The 19,804-nt window shown below is 45.7% G+C and overlaps 2 protein-coding genes across 3 annotated transcripts in view; both read right to left on the minus strand.

Annotated features, from left to right (window-relative positions):
- The window catches only part of NOTCH4 (notch receptor 4), a 57,498-nt gene extending 56,273 nt beyond the window's left edge, over positions 1 to 1,225 (minus strand). For both annotated transcript variants that reach the window (XM_063431525.1, XM_063431524.1), the window contains exon 1: positions 1,090 to 1,225. In XM_063431525.1, coding sequence (XP_063287595.1) covers positions 1,090 to 1,144 — 55 coding nt within the window. In that variant the 5' untranslated portion in view covers positions 1,145 to 1,225. The remainder of the gene's footprint in view (positions 1 to 1,089) is intronic.
- An 8,669-nt stretch (positions 1,226 to 9,894) lies between these two features.
- Positions 9,895 to 15,372, minus strand: LOC134573610 (HAUS augmin-like complex subunit 3). Its single transcript, XM_063433394.1, has 4 exons — positions 14,494 to 15,372; positions 13,968 to 14,395; positions 10,764 to 10,980; positions 9,895 to 10,116 (listed from the first exon to the last, which is right to left on the minus strand). The coding sequence occupies exons 1-4, from the start codon at positions 15,370 to 15,372 to the stop codon at positions 9,895 to 9,897; spliced, it is 1,746 nt and encodes a 581-aa protein (XP_063289464.1).
- Positions 15,373 to 19,804: the final 4,432 nt, after the last annotated feature.

Here is a 19,804-nt window from a genome sequence, read left to right on the forward strand (position 1 = left end):
CATTATACACATTAAGTCTTACTATTATAACTCATTATATATATTACATCTCAGTATTATAGCACATTATACAAATTAAATCTTAGTATTATAACTCATTATACATATTAAATCTCAGTATTATAACATATTAAATCTCTGTATTATAAATTATTATACACATTAAGTCATTAAGTCTTACTATTATAACTCATTATACACATGAAATCTCAATATTATAGCACATTAAATCTCAGTATAACACATTATACACATTAAGTCTTACTATTATAACTCATTATATATATTACATCTCAGTATTATAACACATTAAATCTGAGTGTTATAACTTATTATACACCTGAAATATTTATATTGTTGTTTGTTATTGCTATACTAATGAGAACTGTATTAAACACATTATTATACACATGGAATGTCTGTATTACAACACATTATGCTAATGAGATCGGTATTATTACACCTGATTATTATTATATGTATGAGATCAGTATATAACATGTTTTTATACACCTGATTATTATTATATGTATGAGATCTGCATTATAACACGTTATGATACACACGATTATTATTATTATATGTATGAGATCTTTATTATAACACGCTATTAGACACCTAGAAATGTCAGTATTATAACACATTATTATCTCATAAAAATCTCAGTATTATAACACATTATCTAATAAAATCTTGGTATTATAACATTATTATCTCACGAAATTGCAGTATTATGACACATTATCTAATAAAGTCTCAGTATTACAATTTGTTCAATTTGTCTAATAATCGAGGAATTCCTGTGTCAATTCTCTAAGGTGATAATTTTAGGAATATCGCAGTGTAACTCCGTTTTTGTATTCTGTATGTGATTTCATAGAGAGCCCTAAATGGACCCTTCTCCACTCTCTGTTATTTTTGTATTGACCCCTTACCATCCAATAACAACACTGAGCACCTGCATCCTGCCCTGTTGCTCTTTCTGCTATTCCAGAGCTGACCTTACACTTAGTTCTGTCAGCACCCATTTATTCTGGTCTCCTGACTCTCCCTTGACACCTGCCCTGAGCCCACGATTCAATATCTTACCATGGCACAAAGGCAGAGAAAGTAGACATAGCCATATCCAGAGGGTGCCCATCATGGCGTTTAAATTAACCCAGAAAAGACAGGTTCTCGGCAGCCTGCGAGCATGTCGGCATTACTATCACCCCCTTTCCCACACACCTCCTTCCCAAACATACAATAAGAGAATACGTGAGGTCAGAGGCAGGAAAAGCACTCACCCCCCCCCATCCTATATCGTTGTAGGACATACTGCACCCTGTGCACTTCCTGCCCACAGACAATAGGGAGAGCCTGAGAACCGACCAGACTGGAGGGGGAGGGTTATGGGAAATATTAGTATTTGAGATATTGGGAGAATGAGAGAAAGGACTGTGCACATTATAAAACTTGCCACAGCTACTATGACTCCTCCTATTGCGCCGTATAAACTCTGCCTGTGATTGGGGTTTATCCACTGCTCTCAGTGTCTCCGATATATTGTCTGTGTCAGGTGACGAGAAAGAAAAACTCAGCTAATCCATCATTTTCTAGGATGCTGTGGAAAAAATCACGCAAAACTCAGTTTCCGCTTTTTGCCTTCTCTCTGGTGTCACAAGATAAATGCCAGTAATGTGGCTTAAGTCAGAAAACATAATTTTGAAACCAGGCCTGTACTGTGAATTTAGGCAAAAAAAAATCCCAGAAACAAATACTCCAAAATACAAGAATAGTTTATTCCACTCGGTGCAAAAACAGACTAACAGGGAGAAAAGGTAAAGAAAAACACCTTACGCGTTTTGACCGGCAGGTCATTAAACATAAACATACTATACCGTGAATTCATTGTGCATGTCGCAATGGTGGCCTTGATATGCCATTTTCATGTAATTAACAACAACAAAAACGTGGCACCGTCACAGGGATTTAAATGATGGTTATAGAAAGCCCAGGGAATTAAACTAACAAGTGGCAGGCGTGTGATTAACCCATTATATTTCATAGTGGTATTCCAGTTTCTGTAAGGTGTTTAAATTGACTTTTTGGATATTATGCACGTATATTTGTTATATTATCAATGTTGCTAATTATATCATGGTTACAGTGTTTATTTGTGCAGTGATTGGTCTAACTGATCAATGAGGAATCTTTAAAATGTACACATTATCAGGTCATTAAATCAGTGTACGTGGCGTTTGTTGCAGTCATGCGCCAGGTCGTAGAAATATTTTGGGGCACCGGTGTTGCTGGGTGGGGATCGGGGAATCTTTGGGGCTCGTTAGCCCCAGACCTTTAAAGTTGGTGGATGGAGGAGGAGGATATTAGTGTGATGTTTGTTTTAATTTTACACCAGGCAGTTGCTTCTCAAGACGGCCACCTATTATAAAAAGAAAGCACAGTAGTATAGTGCTCCAACAAGCTACTTAGGATTAGGGGGTGGTGCTCCTAGTTTACTGTTGTCATGGGGTGTTGGGAAACAGAACTTTGATGCACACCCTCTATTAGGCAGTGTGAGTATTGCAGTGAATACCTCTATGTGTAACATCTTTTCTGGCTATGCATTCACTGAGATCCTGGAGAAGATTAACAGCCCGCTGTCGGTGGGTAGAGGGAATGAGCCGTGACATAGAAAGATGGGGAATTGTGATGGCATATCTACACCTCTCTGTTAGTATACTGAAAATTGAAATTTTCTTTGGGCTCAAGCCCTATGTGTTTCTGGAACCTAGCAATGCAATGTTTTGGTGTAGTAATGATCTATTAGAAAATCATTTTTAACTCATTTGAGGTTTTAAATTTACCAAATTGTTATTGGGGTCCTCCAATAAATATCCCAGTGTAGGCCAATCCAGGCATGCAGAGCACTGAGCGTTAATCCCACCAGCTCAGGCACAACTACATCCAGTGCTGGACCAGGAGACATCCTGAACACATCTTACCTGCTGCCTCGCCTCCCTGAACTATCCCAACTAACATCCCAGCACAACTCCCACAGCTTTTAATCAACAGCCCAGTTCCCCTTTGAGATATAGTATAGCCAGGCCATTAAACTCTTCCTTCGAAATATCAATTCCTACTAGATTTGGAGTTCTGTTTCGATATGAGCTGCAATTCATCGTAAGATGATTGATGGAAAAAAGATGATTGATAGTTAGGGGACAGCCACAAAATGATGAGTTTATTCACATACCAAGTGAGATATAGAGGTAAAAAAATAAATTAAAAAATACATGTATTTGAATATATTGAGATTTGTGTACTGCTCCTCTTTTCCCCTCTATTGGTTACTTTCCTCACTTGATCTGTGAACCAAATATCTGGAAAATGTTAATGAAATTTGGATGAGCCGAAGCACCACATCTGCTTACCTTTCTTCCTGTGCTGTAAGCAGCCCCTTTGCAGCACTCTGATTTACCCCCTTTGAACTCTTTAGGTCAGCAGACAATGGTCCAATCCAGAGGATCTCATTTAGAAGCATTGTGGACCCTAGCCGCATGCGTGACTCTTGCCACAATCCGTCTATAAAACTGCTCTCACAGAGGATAATTAAACACTATGAATGTGACACTGCGCATGTGCTGACCTCACATTACGAATGGGCATGATACAGGGGTCAAGTCCTGGGTAAAAAAGTGCAGGAACTCACCCAAGATCCACTCCCCGCCCCCTCAACCCCCCCCACCCGAAAAAAAATGATACGCTTGTATGCAGGGGCTGAGTAAGGGCACGGGGCTGAGGAGGGGGACAGGAGCTGAGGAAGAGGGACAGGAGCTTGGGGGGGGGGGGGGGGGGGGCGGCATGGGCTGAGGAAGGGGACATGGGCTGAGGTAAGGGATAGGGGCTGAGGAAAGGGACAGGAACTGAGGAAAGGGACAGGAACTGAGGAAAGGGACAGGAACTGAGGAAAGGGACAGGAACTGAGGGGCTGAGGAAAGGGACAGGAACTGAGGGGCTGAGGAGGGGGACAGGGGCTGACAAAGGGGGCAGGGGCTGAGGAAGAGGGGCAGGGGCTGAGGAAGAGGGGCAGGGGCTGAGGAAGAGGGGCAGGGGCTGAGGAAGAAGGGGAGGGACTGAGGAAGAAGGGGAGGGACTGAGGAAGAAGGGGAGGGACTGAGGAAGAGGGGCAGGGACTGAGGAGGGGGACAGGGGCTGATGCTTGTATGCAGGGGCTGAGTAAGAGCACTGGGCTGAGTAAGGTGGACAGGGGCTGAGTAAGGTGGACAGGGGCTGAGTAAGGTGGACAGGGGCTGAGTAAGGTGGACAGGGGCTGAGTAAGGTGACAGTGCTGTGGAAAAAGGACAGGAGCTTAGGAGGAGGGGGGGCATGGGTTGAGGAAGGGACCATGGGCTGAGTAAGGTGGCAGGGCTGAGGAAGAGGGACAGGAGCTTAGGAGGAGGGGGGGGGGGCATGGGCTGAGGAAGGGGCCATGGGCTGAGGAAGAGGTCATGGGCTGAGGAAAGGGACAGGGGCTGAGGAGGGGGGCAGGGACTGAGGAGGGGGGCAGGGACTGAGGAGGAGGACAGGGACTGAGGAGGAGGACAGGGACTGAGTAATTGGACAGGGCTTGAGGAGGGGGACAGGGCCTTAAATAGGGGGACAGGGACTCGGTAAAGGGACAGGGACTGAGGAGGGAGACAGGGACATGGCTTGAGGAGGGGGACAGGGACTGGGGAAAGGGACAGGGACTAAGGAGGGAGACAGGGACTGAGGAGGGGGGCAGGGACTGAGGAGGGGGACAGGGACTGAGTAAGGGAACAGGGCTTGAGGAGGGGGACAGGGGCTGAGGAAGAAGGGGAGGGACTGAGGAAGAAGGGGAGGGACTGAGGAAGAAGGGGAGGGACTGAGGAAGAGGGGCAGGGACTGAGGAGGGGGACAGGGGCTGATGCTTGTATGCAGGGGCTGAGTAAGAGCACTGGGCTGAGTAAGGTGGACAGGGGCTGAGTAAGGTGGACAGGGGCTGAGTAAGGTGACAGTGCTGTGGAAAAAGGACAGGAGCTTAGGAGGAGGGGGGGCATGGGTTGAGGAAGGGACCATGGGCTGAGTAAGGTGGCAGGGCTGAGGAAGAGGGACAGGAGCTTAGGAGGAGGGGGGGGGCATGGGCTGAGGAAGGGGCCATGGGCTGAGGAAGAGGTCATGGGCTGAGGAAAGGGACAGGGGCTGAGGAGGGGGGCAGGGACTGAGGAGGAGGACAGGGACTGAGGAGGGAGACAGGGACTGAGTAATTGGACAGGGCTTGAGGAGGGGGACAGGGCCTTAAATAGGGGGACAGGGACTCGGTAAAGGGACAGGGACTGAGGAGGGAGACAGGGACATGGCTTGAGGAGGGGGACAGGGACTGGGGAAAGGGACAGGGACTAAGGAGGGAGACAGGGACTGAGGAGGGGGGCAGGGACTGAGGAGGGGGACAGGGACTGAGTAAGGGAACAGGGCTTGAGGAGGGGGACAGGGACTGAGGAGGGGGACAGGGACTGAGGAAGGGGGACAGGGACTGAGGAAGGGGAACAGGGCCTTAAATAGGGGGACAGGGACTCAGGAAAGGGACAGGGCCTGAGGATGGGGGCAAGGACTGAGGAGGGGGACAGGGACTGAGTAAGGGAACAGGGCTTGAGGAGGGGGACAGGGACTGAGGAGGGGGACAGGGACTGAGGAGGGGGACAGGGACTGAGGAGGGGGACAGGGACTGAGGAAGGGGGACAGGGACTGAGGAAGGGGGACAGGGACTGAGGAAGGGGGACAGGGCCTGAGGAAGGGGGACAGGGCCTGAGGAAGGGAGGCAGGAACTGAGGAGAGGGGCAGGAACTGAGGAAGGGGAACAGGGCCTTAAATAGGGGGACAGGGACTCAGGAAAGGGACAGGCCTGAGGATGGGGGCAGGGACTGAGGAGGGGGACAGGGACTGAGTAAGGGGATAGGGCTTGAGGAGGGGGGCAGGGACTGGGGAAAGGGAATAAGGAGGGAGACAGGGACTGAGGAGGGGGACAGGGCCTTAAATAGGGGGACAGGGACTGAGGAGGGGGACAGGGACTGAGCAGGGGGACAGGGACTGAGCAGGGGGACAGGGACTGAGGAGGGGGACAGGGACTGAGGAGGGGGGCAGGGACTGAGGAGGGGGGACAGGGCCTTAAATAGGGGGACAGGGACTGAGGAGGGGGGACAGGGCCTTAAATAGGGGGACAGGGACTGAGGAGGGGGACAGGGCCTTAAATAGGGGGACAGGGACTCAGGAAAGGGACAGGCCTGAGGAGGGGGACAGGGACTGGGGAAAGGGACTAAGGAGGGGGGCAGGAACTGAGGAGGGGGGACAGGGCCTTAAATAGGGGGGCAGGGACTGAGGAAACAAACTAAACAAAAAAACAAACTAAAGTGCCTTCCCCCCTCCCTGAGGCTTACCTTGGGCAAGGAGGGCTGGGACAGGATGTGGAGCCTGCAGCCTGCAGTCAGTGGAGTAGGCCTCTCCTGATGATGTCAGTAGGAGGGGGCGTGACTTCCTCTGCTCCCCAGCGGTCCTGTGAGAAGAGCAGAGAAAGCCACGCCCCCTCCTACTGACATCATCAGGAGAGGCTGGACGACTCCACTGACTGCAGGGGGAGAGGTGAGTTTAAAAATCCGAGTCCCCAGTCAGAGGCAGGGGATTCGGATTTGTGCTCCCCCTGCTCTGGCAGCCGCTTGTGCCAGCCCTGGGTCCTGCAGGACTAGTAATGGGAACGGCGTTCCTGCTGTGGAAAAAGTGCAGGAACGCCGTTCCCACGCGTTCCTGCAGGACTCGAGCCCTGGCATGATAGCTGGGAAGTAACAGTCCCAACTCTCTGAATTAGACGGCTTGGTTTGGAGGTGTGCTTTCTAGCCTTTAAACAATTTATATAGAGAGCGTTGGAGAACAGAAGGGGAAATATTTAAGGCACTATAACAACTTATTTTAGTGCCTATAGATTTCCTTTAATGTTGAGAGACAGACACGCTGTTGGTTTCCAGAACGATTGGGAATTATTTAGCACTTTGCTCCTGAATATTACATGTTTGGGGCCCTATATTCAGAGGCCCTAACCAAGTTACCAGATCGAGGCCGCCTTCATTTTTCATAGAGATTATTAATGAGGCCAAGCAAATCCATGGTTCCAGGGCCCCTGTCTTACTCATGGGCTCTAGGCATCGGATTGGTCCTGCCCTGGTGACTGAACCCCAGAGTGATGTAGAGATGGACTGAGTTAATGCCCCAGCAGGTCCATTAATGGAACTACAAAGGAAATAGTCAGCTGATGCCAGCATGGCGAGAATTGAATCAGTCTGACAGGAAGCGCATGAAGAAGTAATTACTTACAGAGTTAAACAATAAAATCCCCACAAACAAAGTAGTAGAAATAACAAGGGGAAAAAAAAGTGCCTTGTATAAAAAAAACTAAAAAAACTAAACTAGTAACTAATGTAAACTGTAGATTAGATTATCAGGAATATAAAGAATTGAAACTACAAAAATGAATTGCAGGCCGAGCACTTTATTACTTTCTTGAATAAACAAACAGATTACAGAGATTAGTACATGGGAAAGAAAATCAGCGGCCATAACTGGGATTGATTATATGGAACGTTGGACTATTTGAAGTCATCGAGGACTATTCAGTATTCTTGCCTTAGAAGATCTCCCTTTTGTAATAAAAATGCACGCAATAAACCTAAATTCCTAAAGGAACACATTAAGATCCATCAAAAATTTGGATTATTGCAAAGTCAATAGGGCACAGTGCACCCACTAGAGCAGGGGTTCTCAACCCAGTGCTCAAGACCCCCTACCAGTCCAGGATTTGGGGATTACCTGGGTGTGTCTAAGGCGTTTAGAAAAAGGGAAATAAAACACCTTAGACTCTAAGGTGTTTTTTTCTTTTTCTAAACACCTTAGACACACCCAGGTAATCCCTAAATCCTGGACTGGTAGGGGGTCCTTGAGGACAAGGTTGTGAACCCCTGCACTAGAGCATCTTACAACTAGCCCCACCTCTCAGAGCTGTCACTCAGACAGAATGCTCAGTTCTGCATGCACTAAATCAGTTTTGTTCAAGTTGTGCATGGTGTGGACTGAGCACTCCCTTTCCTTGGACAGAGATTTGAACAGCGGCAATCACCTACAATACATCCTGGCACACTCCGATTCTAGCACTGGGCTAGGTATATGTAGACAGCAGCAACATTATGGCTGCTAACACTACCTGACAGTTCCTCTCATCCAATCTGATGAATGGAACTTTACCTGAGGAAATAAACTATGTATCTTATAAAACCCTGCTCTACAGAAATTTATCAGGGAAGTATGTACTTCATAGAGCAAACCAGGACACTTCTGACTGCTGTGTCTTTTTCCTTGTTTGGGAGAGTTGGCTGTAGCTGCGGGCATACCAACCGAACATTGCAACCGCATGATCCTTGATGGCATTTTAATATTTGTATTATATTTAATGAATTGAAAATTGGTTATTTTATGACAGTTTTCCTTTAATGCAGTTTGACCACCTCAGCAGAATGTGTAAACCTTGAAGCAGTGATTGCATAGAACAAATTGCTTGTTCGTGTTTATTACAAAATATATATATATATAAACAAAGTACGTTCCACTCCCGGTGGGACAGTTATGGCTAACCTTGCCACTGCAAACGTCAATTACATTTCTCATTTTCTTTAGCCATCTGAGCATTATGGGAAACATAGTCCACAATAGCTGTAGCACCAAAGAGAAATCGTGCTCTAGATCAGGGGTTCCCAATTAATTTTTCCTGTGGAACACACCCCCCAAAATTAAAAGATTACAATTGCGCCATTTTTTTTTTTTTTTTAACACACAGATATACACACAATGTGGATCTGTGTGTCAAAGTGTGTGTATTGGTTTGTATGTGGCAGTTGTATATCTGACACACAAATACACACACACAATGTATGCGTGTGTGTGTGTGTGTGTGTGTGTGTGTGTGTGTGTATCTGTGTGTCAAAGTGTGTGTGTGTGTGTGTGTGTGTGTGTGTGTGTGTATCTGTTTGTATGTGTCTGTGTTAGTATATTCCAGTGTGCATGAATCTGACACACAGATACACACACTGGCAGATAGTGGCACACAGATACACACACCATGACACACAGTGTGTATGTATCTGTGTTTGTATGCGCCAGTGTGTGTCAATGTATGTAGATATGTGTTTGTATGCGCCAGTGTGTGTCAAGGTGTGTATATCTGTTTGTTTGCGCGTGTGTGTGTATATGTATCTGACTCACAAATACACACAGATACATACAGTGACATACACATACTTGCACCCACAGATACACACTCTGACAAACACATATACACTCTCATTGACAAGAACAGATACATTCTCACTGACAAGCACATACACTCAAACACTCACTGACAAACACACAAACACATGCAAACTCCCTAACAGACACACATACAATTTTTTTTTTTTTTACATTTTACTCCACCCAGCTTTTAGGAGTGCTGGCATTAAGTCCCTGTGGTTCAGTGGGGCTGCTGGTGTGCGGGCTGCGAGGGAGCAGTGATCTCCCTGCTCAGCTCCCTTGCTCGCCTCTTAGTGATGCCGGAGCGACGTCATATTCCGGCTCTGGCATCATTGCTGTGTGCGTGAGGGAGCTGAGCAGGGAGATCACTGCTCACTGCTCCCTCGCGCCCACGCCCATTTTATTTTCAAATTTTTTGGCAGAACCCCAATTAGTGTTCTGCGGAAACACCAATTGGGAAACGCTGCTCTAGATCATCAATGCAAGCATCAACAGGCCAACACACAGACATCTGCTACATAGATACAAATGCTCAATTTATTAAAACACAGAAAACACATTTTAGATTTATCCCATTGTCAACTCGTGCACACGTTGTTCAAGTTCTTCTACAGTACTGGCGAGGAGAGCAGGGTCTTGGTAAAAGAGGACATACAGTCTCCGCTCTTGTTCCAGGCGTGAGGTCTGAATGATGTGCTTCTTCCGTTCTTTATCCCGGAGACAGTCCAGACACCACTGGTTAAACTGGGAGACAGCCCCGTAAAGCTGTTCGAATGATTGTGTGAGTTCCTGCATAGACAAGAGATTGAAACATGCGAAGAATGAACAGAAACACCAGCACAAAGACTAAAAAGAGGCAAGACCCAGAGGCCTTCAGTGTAGCTGGATGCAAGTTGTTTAGTCTATGGAGTGTCAGACTGAGGTCTTCACACCAATATTATCCTTTGTTTAAAGCCAACCCAAGTACACCTATTTCTATATTGCAGTCAATTAATCTTCAATGTGTTATCTGTATTTATATAGAACTAAAAAAATTAAAATTCACCATTTACAGACAAACAAAAATATATACGTACATACACGTCTGATTGTATAATTCAGCTTTAAATCTAGTGGAGAATGATGCATGATTTACAGAACGGGAAACTCACACTGAGATGATGTGCTGCAGGTCCTGACCAGTTGTACGACCCCTTACACTTTCATACAATGGGTTTCAACAAGCACGTCACAAGCCACCCACGGTGTACCACAAAGACTGACTTAAAGGCTGTAATGGGGTTGAATACGGACCTCAAATGTGGGCAATAAAATTTTGATTTCTGCCTGCCAATTATCAATGAAGGTCAGTACAGCTATAAACATAAACATGTTGCATGTCTCTAGCAAGATTGCAAGAAAAATACACATTCGTTAAAATACTGAACAGCACTGACTGGGTCACGAAGTTGCAGATTCCGGGTACCACGCAGCAGACTTTGCTGGAGTTTTTCGCACTCCGTTTCCAAGCTTGATATCTGCGGCATTGTAGCTTTTAGACCCTTTCTTAGGGACATTAATTCATGTACTAGCGATGTCCCCTTCATCCCCAAAACATCATATTTAGGAAATAGTTCCTTTTTATTGGTTGGTTCACTAAGCATAGATGAGACCCTACGAGAGAGAGAGAGAGAGGGAGAGAGAAACAAGGTATCATTATGGGGCGGGGGGAGAGGAGGAACCAAAACACACAGACCAAATCACAGCAAGTAGACTTTACGTATAGCGGTCCTGAGAATGGCCGGGCGAACAAACAAGCAAACAGAGTCAAAGGATTACACGATGAACGATATACAAGCGGGGGTCAAAGGATTACAGGAGACATGAAGAACGATAAAAGAGAACCAGAATAATTACCAAAGAAGAATACTGCAATAACACACTATATTGGGCTAACAAGAACCACAACATGGCAACAAGGGGAATGGGAGAGGCGTGTGTGTGTGTGTGTGAGAGTGAGAGATATTTATATATAAATATCTCCCATTGATCAGCTAGGAATTACATATAATTTGTGGACAGTAATTAACCTTTTCAGTTTGACCGTCAACAATATATTACTTAAGACGTGGGACTTTGCACTTTACCTTATATGAAAAAGAAAAGCCGAAAGAGTTAGACAGCAGGTAACAGGCAATAAAACCACAGCTGCTGCCAGTAACTATGGAGAGTGCAATCTAATTTGGACCCATCACGAGCTAGAGGTAATAGGGGTGCTTTAAAGGTAAACATTGAAACAAAATATTGGTGTCAGTATTAGGTGCCGGATGACTTCCTAAATAGTTTGTTTAAATGGGGTTAGATCATTCAGTTCTTTGAATCGGTTTCTGCTAACCTGACTACTAAGCTCTGTGCAAAATGATTAACCATTCAGGCCCAGACTACTAGTTAGTTTTATAGGGAATTGAAGTCAAGGGAGGAGACTAAACTCATGTCTACACAGATCCTATTCATTTAAAGGGGAACAGTCACTTCTCTAGAATTCACACCATTGGGTAAAATATTAATGAATCCGCTATAACTTGATCTTTACTTTTTCATGGCATGTTCCATTCTCTTTTAAATGTGAATAAAAGATTTAGCAAACTGCTTTACAAATGCACAAATTGCAAATGAAGAGGATAATTCGAACAATTGTTTAATTTCCTTCTGATTTCTGTGTACTCTCTCGATGCTGACTGCCAGGTACAAAGGACAGAGCTTGTAACAATGATTGACAGGGAATGAAGATGAAAGTGCCCAATTTCAGAAAAAAAGAGGTGCAGAATTCTACATTTAACATTTTCAGATCTCACAAATCCATATTAGTAAATATCCTATTAAATAACCAGGGAAGCGTCCATTGCCCATTACATTTACAAGAATTGGCATACATTGAAACATTAACCACCTACTCTCTGCTAATGTCAGAGGCAAAAATTGGACTCGATTGTTGTTTTTTTTTAATCAACCTGATCTGAGCAGGACAGATTCCCAGTGAAAATTAATTTGGAGCCAATTTCATGACTTTGCATTTGGTTAGTTCAGAATTTCATGAAATAGAAGCAAACCAAAACATGACGGACATCTTGCTACAAATAAAAATACGAGGTTTTTGGCCAAACAGGAAACAGACAAAATACATTCAAACAAATGGCAGCGGGATGGTTTAAGCACCACCACAAGAACTTGAGCCTTATGAAAACATTTTTGTGTATAGATCATGCCCCTGCAGCCTCACTGCTCAATCCTCTGCCATTTAGGAGTTAAATCCCTTTGTTTATGAACCCTAGTCACACCTCCGGGCATGTGACTTACACAGCCTTCCTAAACACTTCCTGTAAAGAGAGATCTAATGTTTACACTTCCTTTCCTTCCATTTCATTTAGAATATCTTACCTCCTGCTCTGTTAATAGCCTTCTATATGCAGGAGCTTACAGTGTTTGATTAACCCCTCAAGGACCAAACTTCTGGAATAAAAGGGAATCATGACATGTCACACATGTTATGTGTCCTTAAAGGACCACTATAGGCACCCAGACCACTTCAGCTTAATGAAGTGGTCTGGGTGCCATGTCCAGCTAGGTTTAACCTTTTTTTCTATAAACATAGCAGTTTCAGAGAAACTGCTAGGTTTACCTATGGGTTAATCCAGCCTCTAGTGGCTGTCTCATTGACAGCCGCTAGAGGCGCTTCCGCCCTGCTCACTGTGATTTTCACAGTGAGAAGGCGCCGTGTCCATAGTGAATTGCGAATGCTTTCCTATGGACTGGCTGAATGCGCGCGCGGCTCATGCGCATTCAGCCGAGGAGGAGGAGAGGAGAGGAGAAGGAGAGTCCCCCGCCCGGCGGTAGAGAAAGAGGTAAATTTAACCCCTTCCACCCCATAGAGCCCGGCGGGAGGGGGGCCCTGAGGGTGAGGGCACCCTCAGGGTACTATAGTGCCAGGAAAACGAGTATGTTTTCCTGGCACTATAGTGGTCCTTTAAGGGGTTAAAGTTCAATTTACCTGCTGCATGGACAGGAATATAAAACAAACAATCTCCATGAATAGAACGGTTTCTCTTCAACGATGCAGTGAAGTGTGGGGTCTTTAACTAGGGCTTGTGCAGTAACACCAGGGGAGTCTGTTCAGAGTGCCCTCCCCTAGGCCACCAGGTAATGCACATCCTGCCCAAAATGCAAGTAAAATAAAAGTGTTTGTGTGGGGACCAATCACAGACATCCCCTCACACTGCTCAGAACCATTACATGCACAATTCACAGCCACCACACATGGAAAATGCTTGTTAGGATAAAAATGACAGAGTTCGAGACCAGAGAAACATACAGGATGAGACAGATAAAAACCCACTGAAAAATAAAATGGAGAGACTGTCAGACTAAGAGACTAGCAAAAAGAAAACAAGAAGCTGGGAATAGAAACTCAGTGAAGATCTGGGATACACACTAGGATGGAGCAAATTGGATTTTACAAAGGGTGATAAACAACAACAACAACAACAAATGAACTAAAATCCCTGTATTGGCTCTGCACATAAGGAAATAAGTTTAGTGTGAGCAATAGAGAGATAGTCAAACATGAAAAAGGAGAGGGTCAGGCATACGTAGCGACTCATTACCTCACTGCGGTGTGGTCCTTGCTAGCAATTCGTATAGGACTCAATAACTGTAATGACATCCATAGATCCCTGGGGCCCTGGAGCTGCTTTTCCAAATTACTTAACCTGGTTGCATTTTTTTCTTGAACAACCTTTATCTCCTGGAAGATAAATGAATGAACCTTCATCTCTTCATAGAAACCCCTTTCAATTAGTTGAAGGCGTGACAGTTGGTGATGCATCGCGCTTGTCAATGGAACATGGCCATCCTCTAACCGAGTCAATCTCTGTTTCTCTACCATCAACCATTCCATTTGAGCAGACAGGCATGGTCCTATGGAAGATTCACAAACCAGAGCAGGAATTCGGTTTGTCTGAAAGAATTCCACTTCTGCTTCTATAGTCTGAATCTCACGCTCTAGTAATGGAATCTGCTGATGATCCCATGTCTGTGAAACAAATGAGAAATTAGTTAAAAACAGAAAATTAAAAAAATAAATAAATAATATATATATATGCTCTACAAAAGAACTCCAAAAATTCTCACCTGCTCCTCTCTAGTCCTTTGAACCCAGCGGAGTGCCTCCTCCTTACTGTATAGGGTGCCTTGGGCTATGCTCAGCTGCACCTTCTGCGATGCCCACGCAGTTCTGACCCGCTCAGTTTCTGTTTCTAATTCTTTCTGGGCCTTTACCCTATCACTTTCTTCTTTTTCTTTGTTCAACTGTCCCATAGATAGGAATTGTATCTCGTCCCAGCAATTTTCCTCCAGCTCAATGTATCCCTCTATATCAAGAGATGAAAGGAAGACATTAGGAACAGATGTGTGTAGCTCCTCAAACTCTTTCATTGCCTCACTCAGATTTGTCAAGGTTGTGTTGCTCTTGGTGTTCAGTGTAGCTAATGTTTCCTTCATGCGATTCAGTTTTTTCTCTTCTTCTCTTTCAAACTTTGCCAGTGAAAGATGATTACAGCGTAAAGTCAAACTCAAGGACTCCATCTTGTTGCGGGTGCGCAGTCTATGCGACCTCAAGGTCTTCAAAGTTTTAACTTCTGCTTCCAGTTCATTTAAAGTTTTATGCTCTTCTGGTTCAAATCCCATATCAACATCTTCACCGTCACCACCATCTGTTCTGCACAGTTTCTGCAACTCTTCTGTTTCTAAGAGAGGTTTACCCGAAGCTAAAAGAGCATTATGTGCCTCCAGCTGTTCATCATTTAGAACATTGCGCTGATCCACTATCCCACAAAGCCAGCCCAGAAACATCTCCGCTTCTTCATTGCCTTCAGAAAGCCAGTCAAAATCCTCCCCCTTAAGGCCACTAGCTCCTGGGTAATCAATGAGACGAAGCATCTCGACAAAGTCTGACCCTTGTACACGAGGAGGGTCTAAGAGGAAGCAAGTTGATCGTTGACGAGACAACATGACTGCAAGAATGAGAAAAACAGTGAGGAACTTTCATACAGAATGTTAGAATCCAATTACAATAAATAGAGTGTACGCTTTAGTATGTAAAATGCAATTTATAAAACTTTATATATCCAACTAAAACCATCTATAAAGATATTTGGACTTTGTGATCTCATTTTACTTATATAACTATTGATCTAGATTTTTCCATATAAAATATGAAAGATATGTGTATCACACAACCAGTAAGATGCACCTTTGTATATTATTGGTTTGCTTTTTTTCCCCTAGCAGACCATAATGATCAGGACTATTTGCCTGCTGGCTCCTAGTGTGGTCAGTGGCCAAATAGTTTGGACATTTAAAATACAGCTCAGAATTTTAACTGTTCGGCAGCATTCGGACAGGCTGAAATCCAGAAACAATTGTGGTTAGTTTGTATCCAGAATTGCAAAATCTGGAGATTGTTAAATAGTGGAAACAATGTCAGGATTGCTCAGTCCAAATAGCCTTGTATGCAACTGGATGGTTATGGCCTGTTTAGTACGGTGTCATTGGAGCTTTAGCGAATAACACTCCAATGGCTTTATTCACTAAATCTAGATACACATTATTACACTCTGATATACTCCATCCATTAACAGTGTGAGAATGTGACACTTGTTATAACTCAATCACAAGACTAAAATGATTGGCTCTAGTCCTTTAAGAGGTGGAAACCTTCCCTTCTGTAGTATATTCAGAAACCACAAATGATTTAAAAAAAAAAAAAAAAAAAAAATAGGGAAATCATGATCCAACCTTGCATGAAAAGTGCTTCTTATTTAAAGGTCACATTTACCCCTATCTGAGCCTGTAAATTTAGCTCTTAGTAAGGGGTAGTGATGTATACCGTACTGTTCGCTGGCGGTTCGATCCGCCCCCTATTCGTCATCATTGAGTAAACTTTGACCCTGTGCCTCACGGTCAGCAGACACATTCCAGCAAATTAGCAGCACACCCTCCCTTCCACCTCCCTCCCAGCATCCATTTTCGATCCATTCTGAAGCTGCATGCTTAGTGAGAGGAGGGAAAGTTTAGCTGCTGCTGATTAGATAGGGAAATTGAAGGCTAGGCTAGGGTATTCAGTGTCCACTACAGTCCTGAAGGACTCATCTGATCTCTGCTGTAAGGACAGCACCCCAAAAAGCCCTTTTTAGGGCTAGAACATCAGTCTGCTTTTTTTTTTTGTGTAATGTAATTGCAGTTGCCTGCCTGCCAGCTTCGGTGTCAGGCTCACAGTGGATACTGTGCCCACTTGCCCAGTGCCACTACTCATATCTGGTGTCACAATAGCTTAAGCTTGCATTTAAAAACAAAAACATTTTTTTCACTGTAATAGATTGAATAGCAGTTAGTTGTCTGCAAGAGTCTGGGAGTCAGGCCTTCAACGTGTACTCTGCCAACCTCTGCAAGTGCACTTTGCCACTCATATCTGGTGTCACAATAGCATGCCTTTAAAAAGAAAAAAGTTTTTCACTGTAATCTAATAGCAGTCAGTGTCCTTAAAGCGGGTGTCAGGCCTTCAGTGTATACTCTGCCAACCTCTGCAAGTGCACATTGCCACTCATATCTCGTCTCACAGTAGCTTGCACGCATAGTACCACTAATCTAAAAAAAAATATGACAGGCAGAGGCAGGCCACCCTGCAGGGGCCATTGTGGTCGTGGTGCGGTGATTCCCTTTTGCCCTAGAATAATGCCCAGTTTTCAGAGGCCACGTACCCTGAACTTGAAAAGTTCTGAGGACATAGTTGACTGGCTAACACAGGACACCCAATCTTCTACAGCTTCCGCTCGGAACCTTGACGCACCATCCTCCTCCAGCTTAGCTTCGGGCAACTCTCAAGATACCACTCACCCGCCTGCCGCCACCACCACCAACACTAGCACCACAGCCGCTTCACTTGGTATGTCAGAGGAGTTATTTACACATCCGTTGGAAGAAATGAGTGATGCGCAACCATTATTGCCAGAGGATGTAGATAACAGGGATATGTCTCAGGCAGGCAGCATTACACACATTGACATACGGTGTGATGATGATGTTGTACCCGCTGCTGCTTCCTTTGCTGAGTTGTCAGATACAAGTGAAGCGGTTGATGATGACGATGCGTCCATGGATGTCACGTGGGTGCCCGCTCGGCAAGAAGAAGAACAGGGCGAAAGTTCAGATGGGGAGGCAGAGAGGAGGAGGAGGAGACGAGTTGGAAGCAGGGGGAGGTCGTCGCAAGGAGCTAGTGGCACAGTCAGACAGCATGCATCAGCACCCGGGGTCAGCCCGACAGCACGCCAATCAACGCATGCTGTGTCCACCACCAGAATGCCGTCATTGCAGAGCTCAGCAGTGTGGCATTTTTTTTGTGTGTCTGCCTCTGACAACAGCGATGCCATTTGCAACCTGTGCCAAAAGAAACCTGAGTCGTGGGAAGCCCAACACCCACCTAGGTACAACTGCTTTGCGTAGGCACATGATCGCACATCACAAAACGCCTATGGGATCAACACATGAGTACAAGCAGCACACAAACTCAAAGCCGCCATCCTCCTCCTGGTCCAGCATCTTCAGCCACGTCACCCACTGCTGTCCTCCTTGCCCCCTCTCAACCATCCGCCACTCCGTCTCTCGCCTTGAGCAGTTCCCGCTCATCTGCCCACAGTCAGGTGTCTGTCAAGGACATGTTTGATCGTAAGAAGCCAATGTCAGAAAGTCACCCCCTTGCCCAGCGTCTGACAGCTGGCTTGTCTGAACTATTAGCCCACCAGCTTTTACCATACAAGCTGGTGGAGTCTGAGGCGTTCAAAAAATTGGCTATTGGGATACCGCAGTGGAAGGTACCCGGACGAAATTTATTTGCACAAAAGGCAATCCCCAACCTGTACTCGATTGTGCAAAAGGAAGTAATGGCATGTCTGGCACACAGTGTTGGGGCAAGGGTCCATCTGACCACTGATACCTGGTCTGCAAAGCATGTCAGGGCAGGTATATCACCTACACTGCGCATTGGGTAAACCTGCTGACGGCTGCCAAGCATGGAATGCGTGGCTCTGCAGAGGAGTTGGTGACACCGCCACGACTTGCAGGCAGGCCTGCTGCCACCTCCTCTACTCCTCCAACTCCATCCTCTTCCATAACCTCCTCGGCCGAGTCCTCTTCTGCTGCTGCGTCTTGCTCCACATCAACGGCACCACCCCAGCTCCCCAGGTACTATTCCACATCCCGGATACGGCAGTGTCACGCCGTCTTGGGTTTGACTTGCTTGAAAGCAGAGAGTCACACCGGACAAGCACTCCTGTCTGCCCTGAACGCACAAGGTGGAAAAGTGGCTGACTCCGCAGCAACTGGATATCGGCAAAGTGGTTTGTGACAACGGAACAAATTTGTTGGCGGCATTGAAGTTGGGCAAGTTGACACATGTGCCGTGCATGGCACATGTGTGTAATCTGATCGTACAACGCTTTGTGCATAAGTACACAGGCTTACAGGACGTCCTGAAGCAGGCCAGGAAGGTGTGTGGCCATTTTAGGCGTTCCTACACGGCCATGGCGCACTTTGCAGATATCCAGCGGTGAAACAACATGCCAGTGAAGCGCTTGATTTGCGACAGCCCGACACGTTGGAATTCAACACTCCTAATGTTCAACCGCCTGCTCCAACAAGTAAAAGCCGTTAATGAATATTTGTATGACCGGGGTGCTAGGACAGCCTCTGGGGAGCTGGGAATTTTTTTTGCCACGTTACTGGACGCTCATGCTCAATGCCTGAAGGCTCATGCGTCCTTTTGAGGAGGTGACAAACCTAGTCAGTCGCACCGAAGGCACCATCAGCGACATCATACCATTTGTTTTCTTCCTGGAGCGTGCCCTGCGAAGAGTGCTGGATCAGGCCGTAGATGAGTGTGAAGAGGAAGAGTTGTGGTCACCATCACCACCAGAAACAGCCTTATCAGCATCGCTTGCTGGACCTGCGGCAACGCTGGAAGAGGAGTCAGAGGAGGAATGTGGCTTTGAGGAGGAGGAGGAAGACCAACCATAACAGGCATCCCAGGGTGCTCGTTGTCACCTATCTGGTACCCGTGGTATTGTGCGTGGCTGGGGGGGAAGAACATACCTGCATTGAGATCACTGAGGAGGAGGAACGGGAAATGAGTAGCTCGGCATCCAACCTTGTGCAAATGGGGTCTTTCATGCTGTCGTGCCTGTTGAGGGACCCTCGTATAAAAAGGCTGAAGGAGAACGACCTGTACTGGGTGTCCACGCTACTAGACCCCCGGTATAAGCAGAAAGTGGCGGAAATGTTACCAAATTACAACAAGTCGGAAAGGATGCAGCATTTGCAAAATAAATTAAAAAGTATGCTTTACACAGCGTATAAGGGTGATGTCACAGCACAACGGGAATCTAACAGG

The sequence above is a fragment of the Pelobates fuscus genome, chromosome 9, assembly GCF_036172605.1.
Source record: "Pelobates fuscus isolate aPelFus1 chromosome 9, aPelFus1.pri, whole genome shotgun sequence".
NCBI classification, from domain to species: Eukaryota; Metazoa; Chordata; class Amphibia; order Anura; family Pelobatidae; genus Pelobates; species Pelobates fuscus.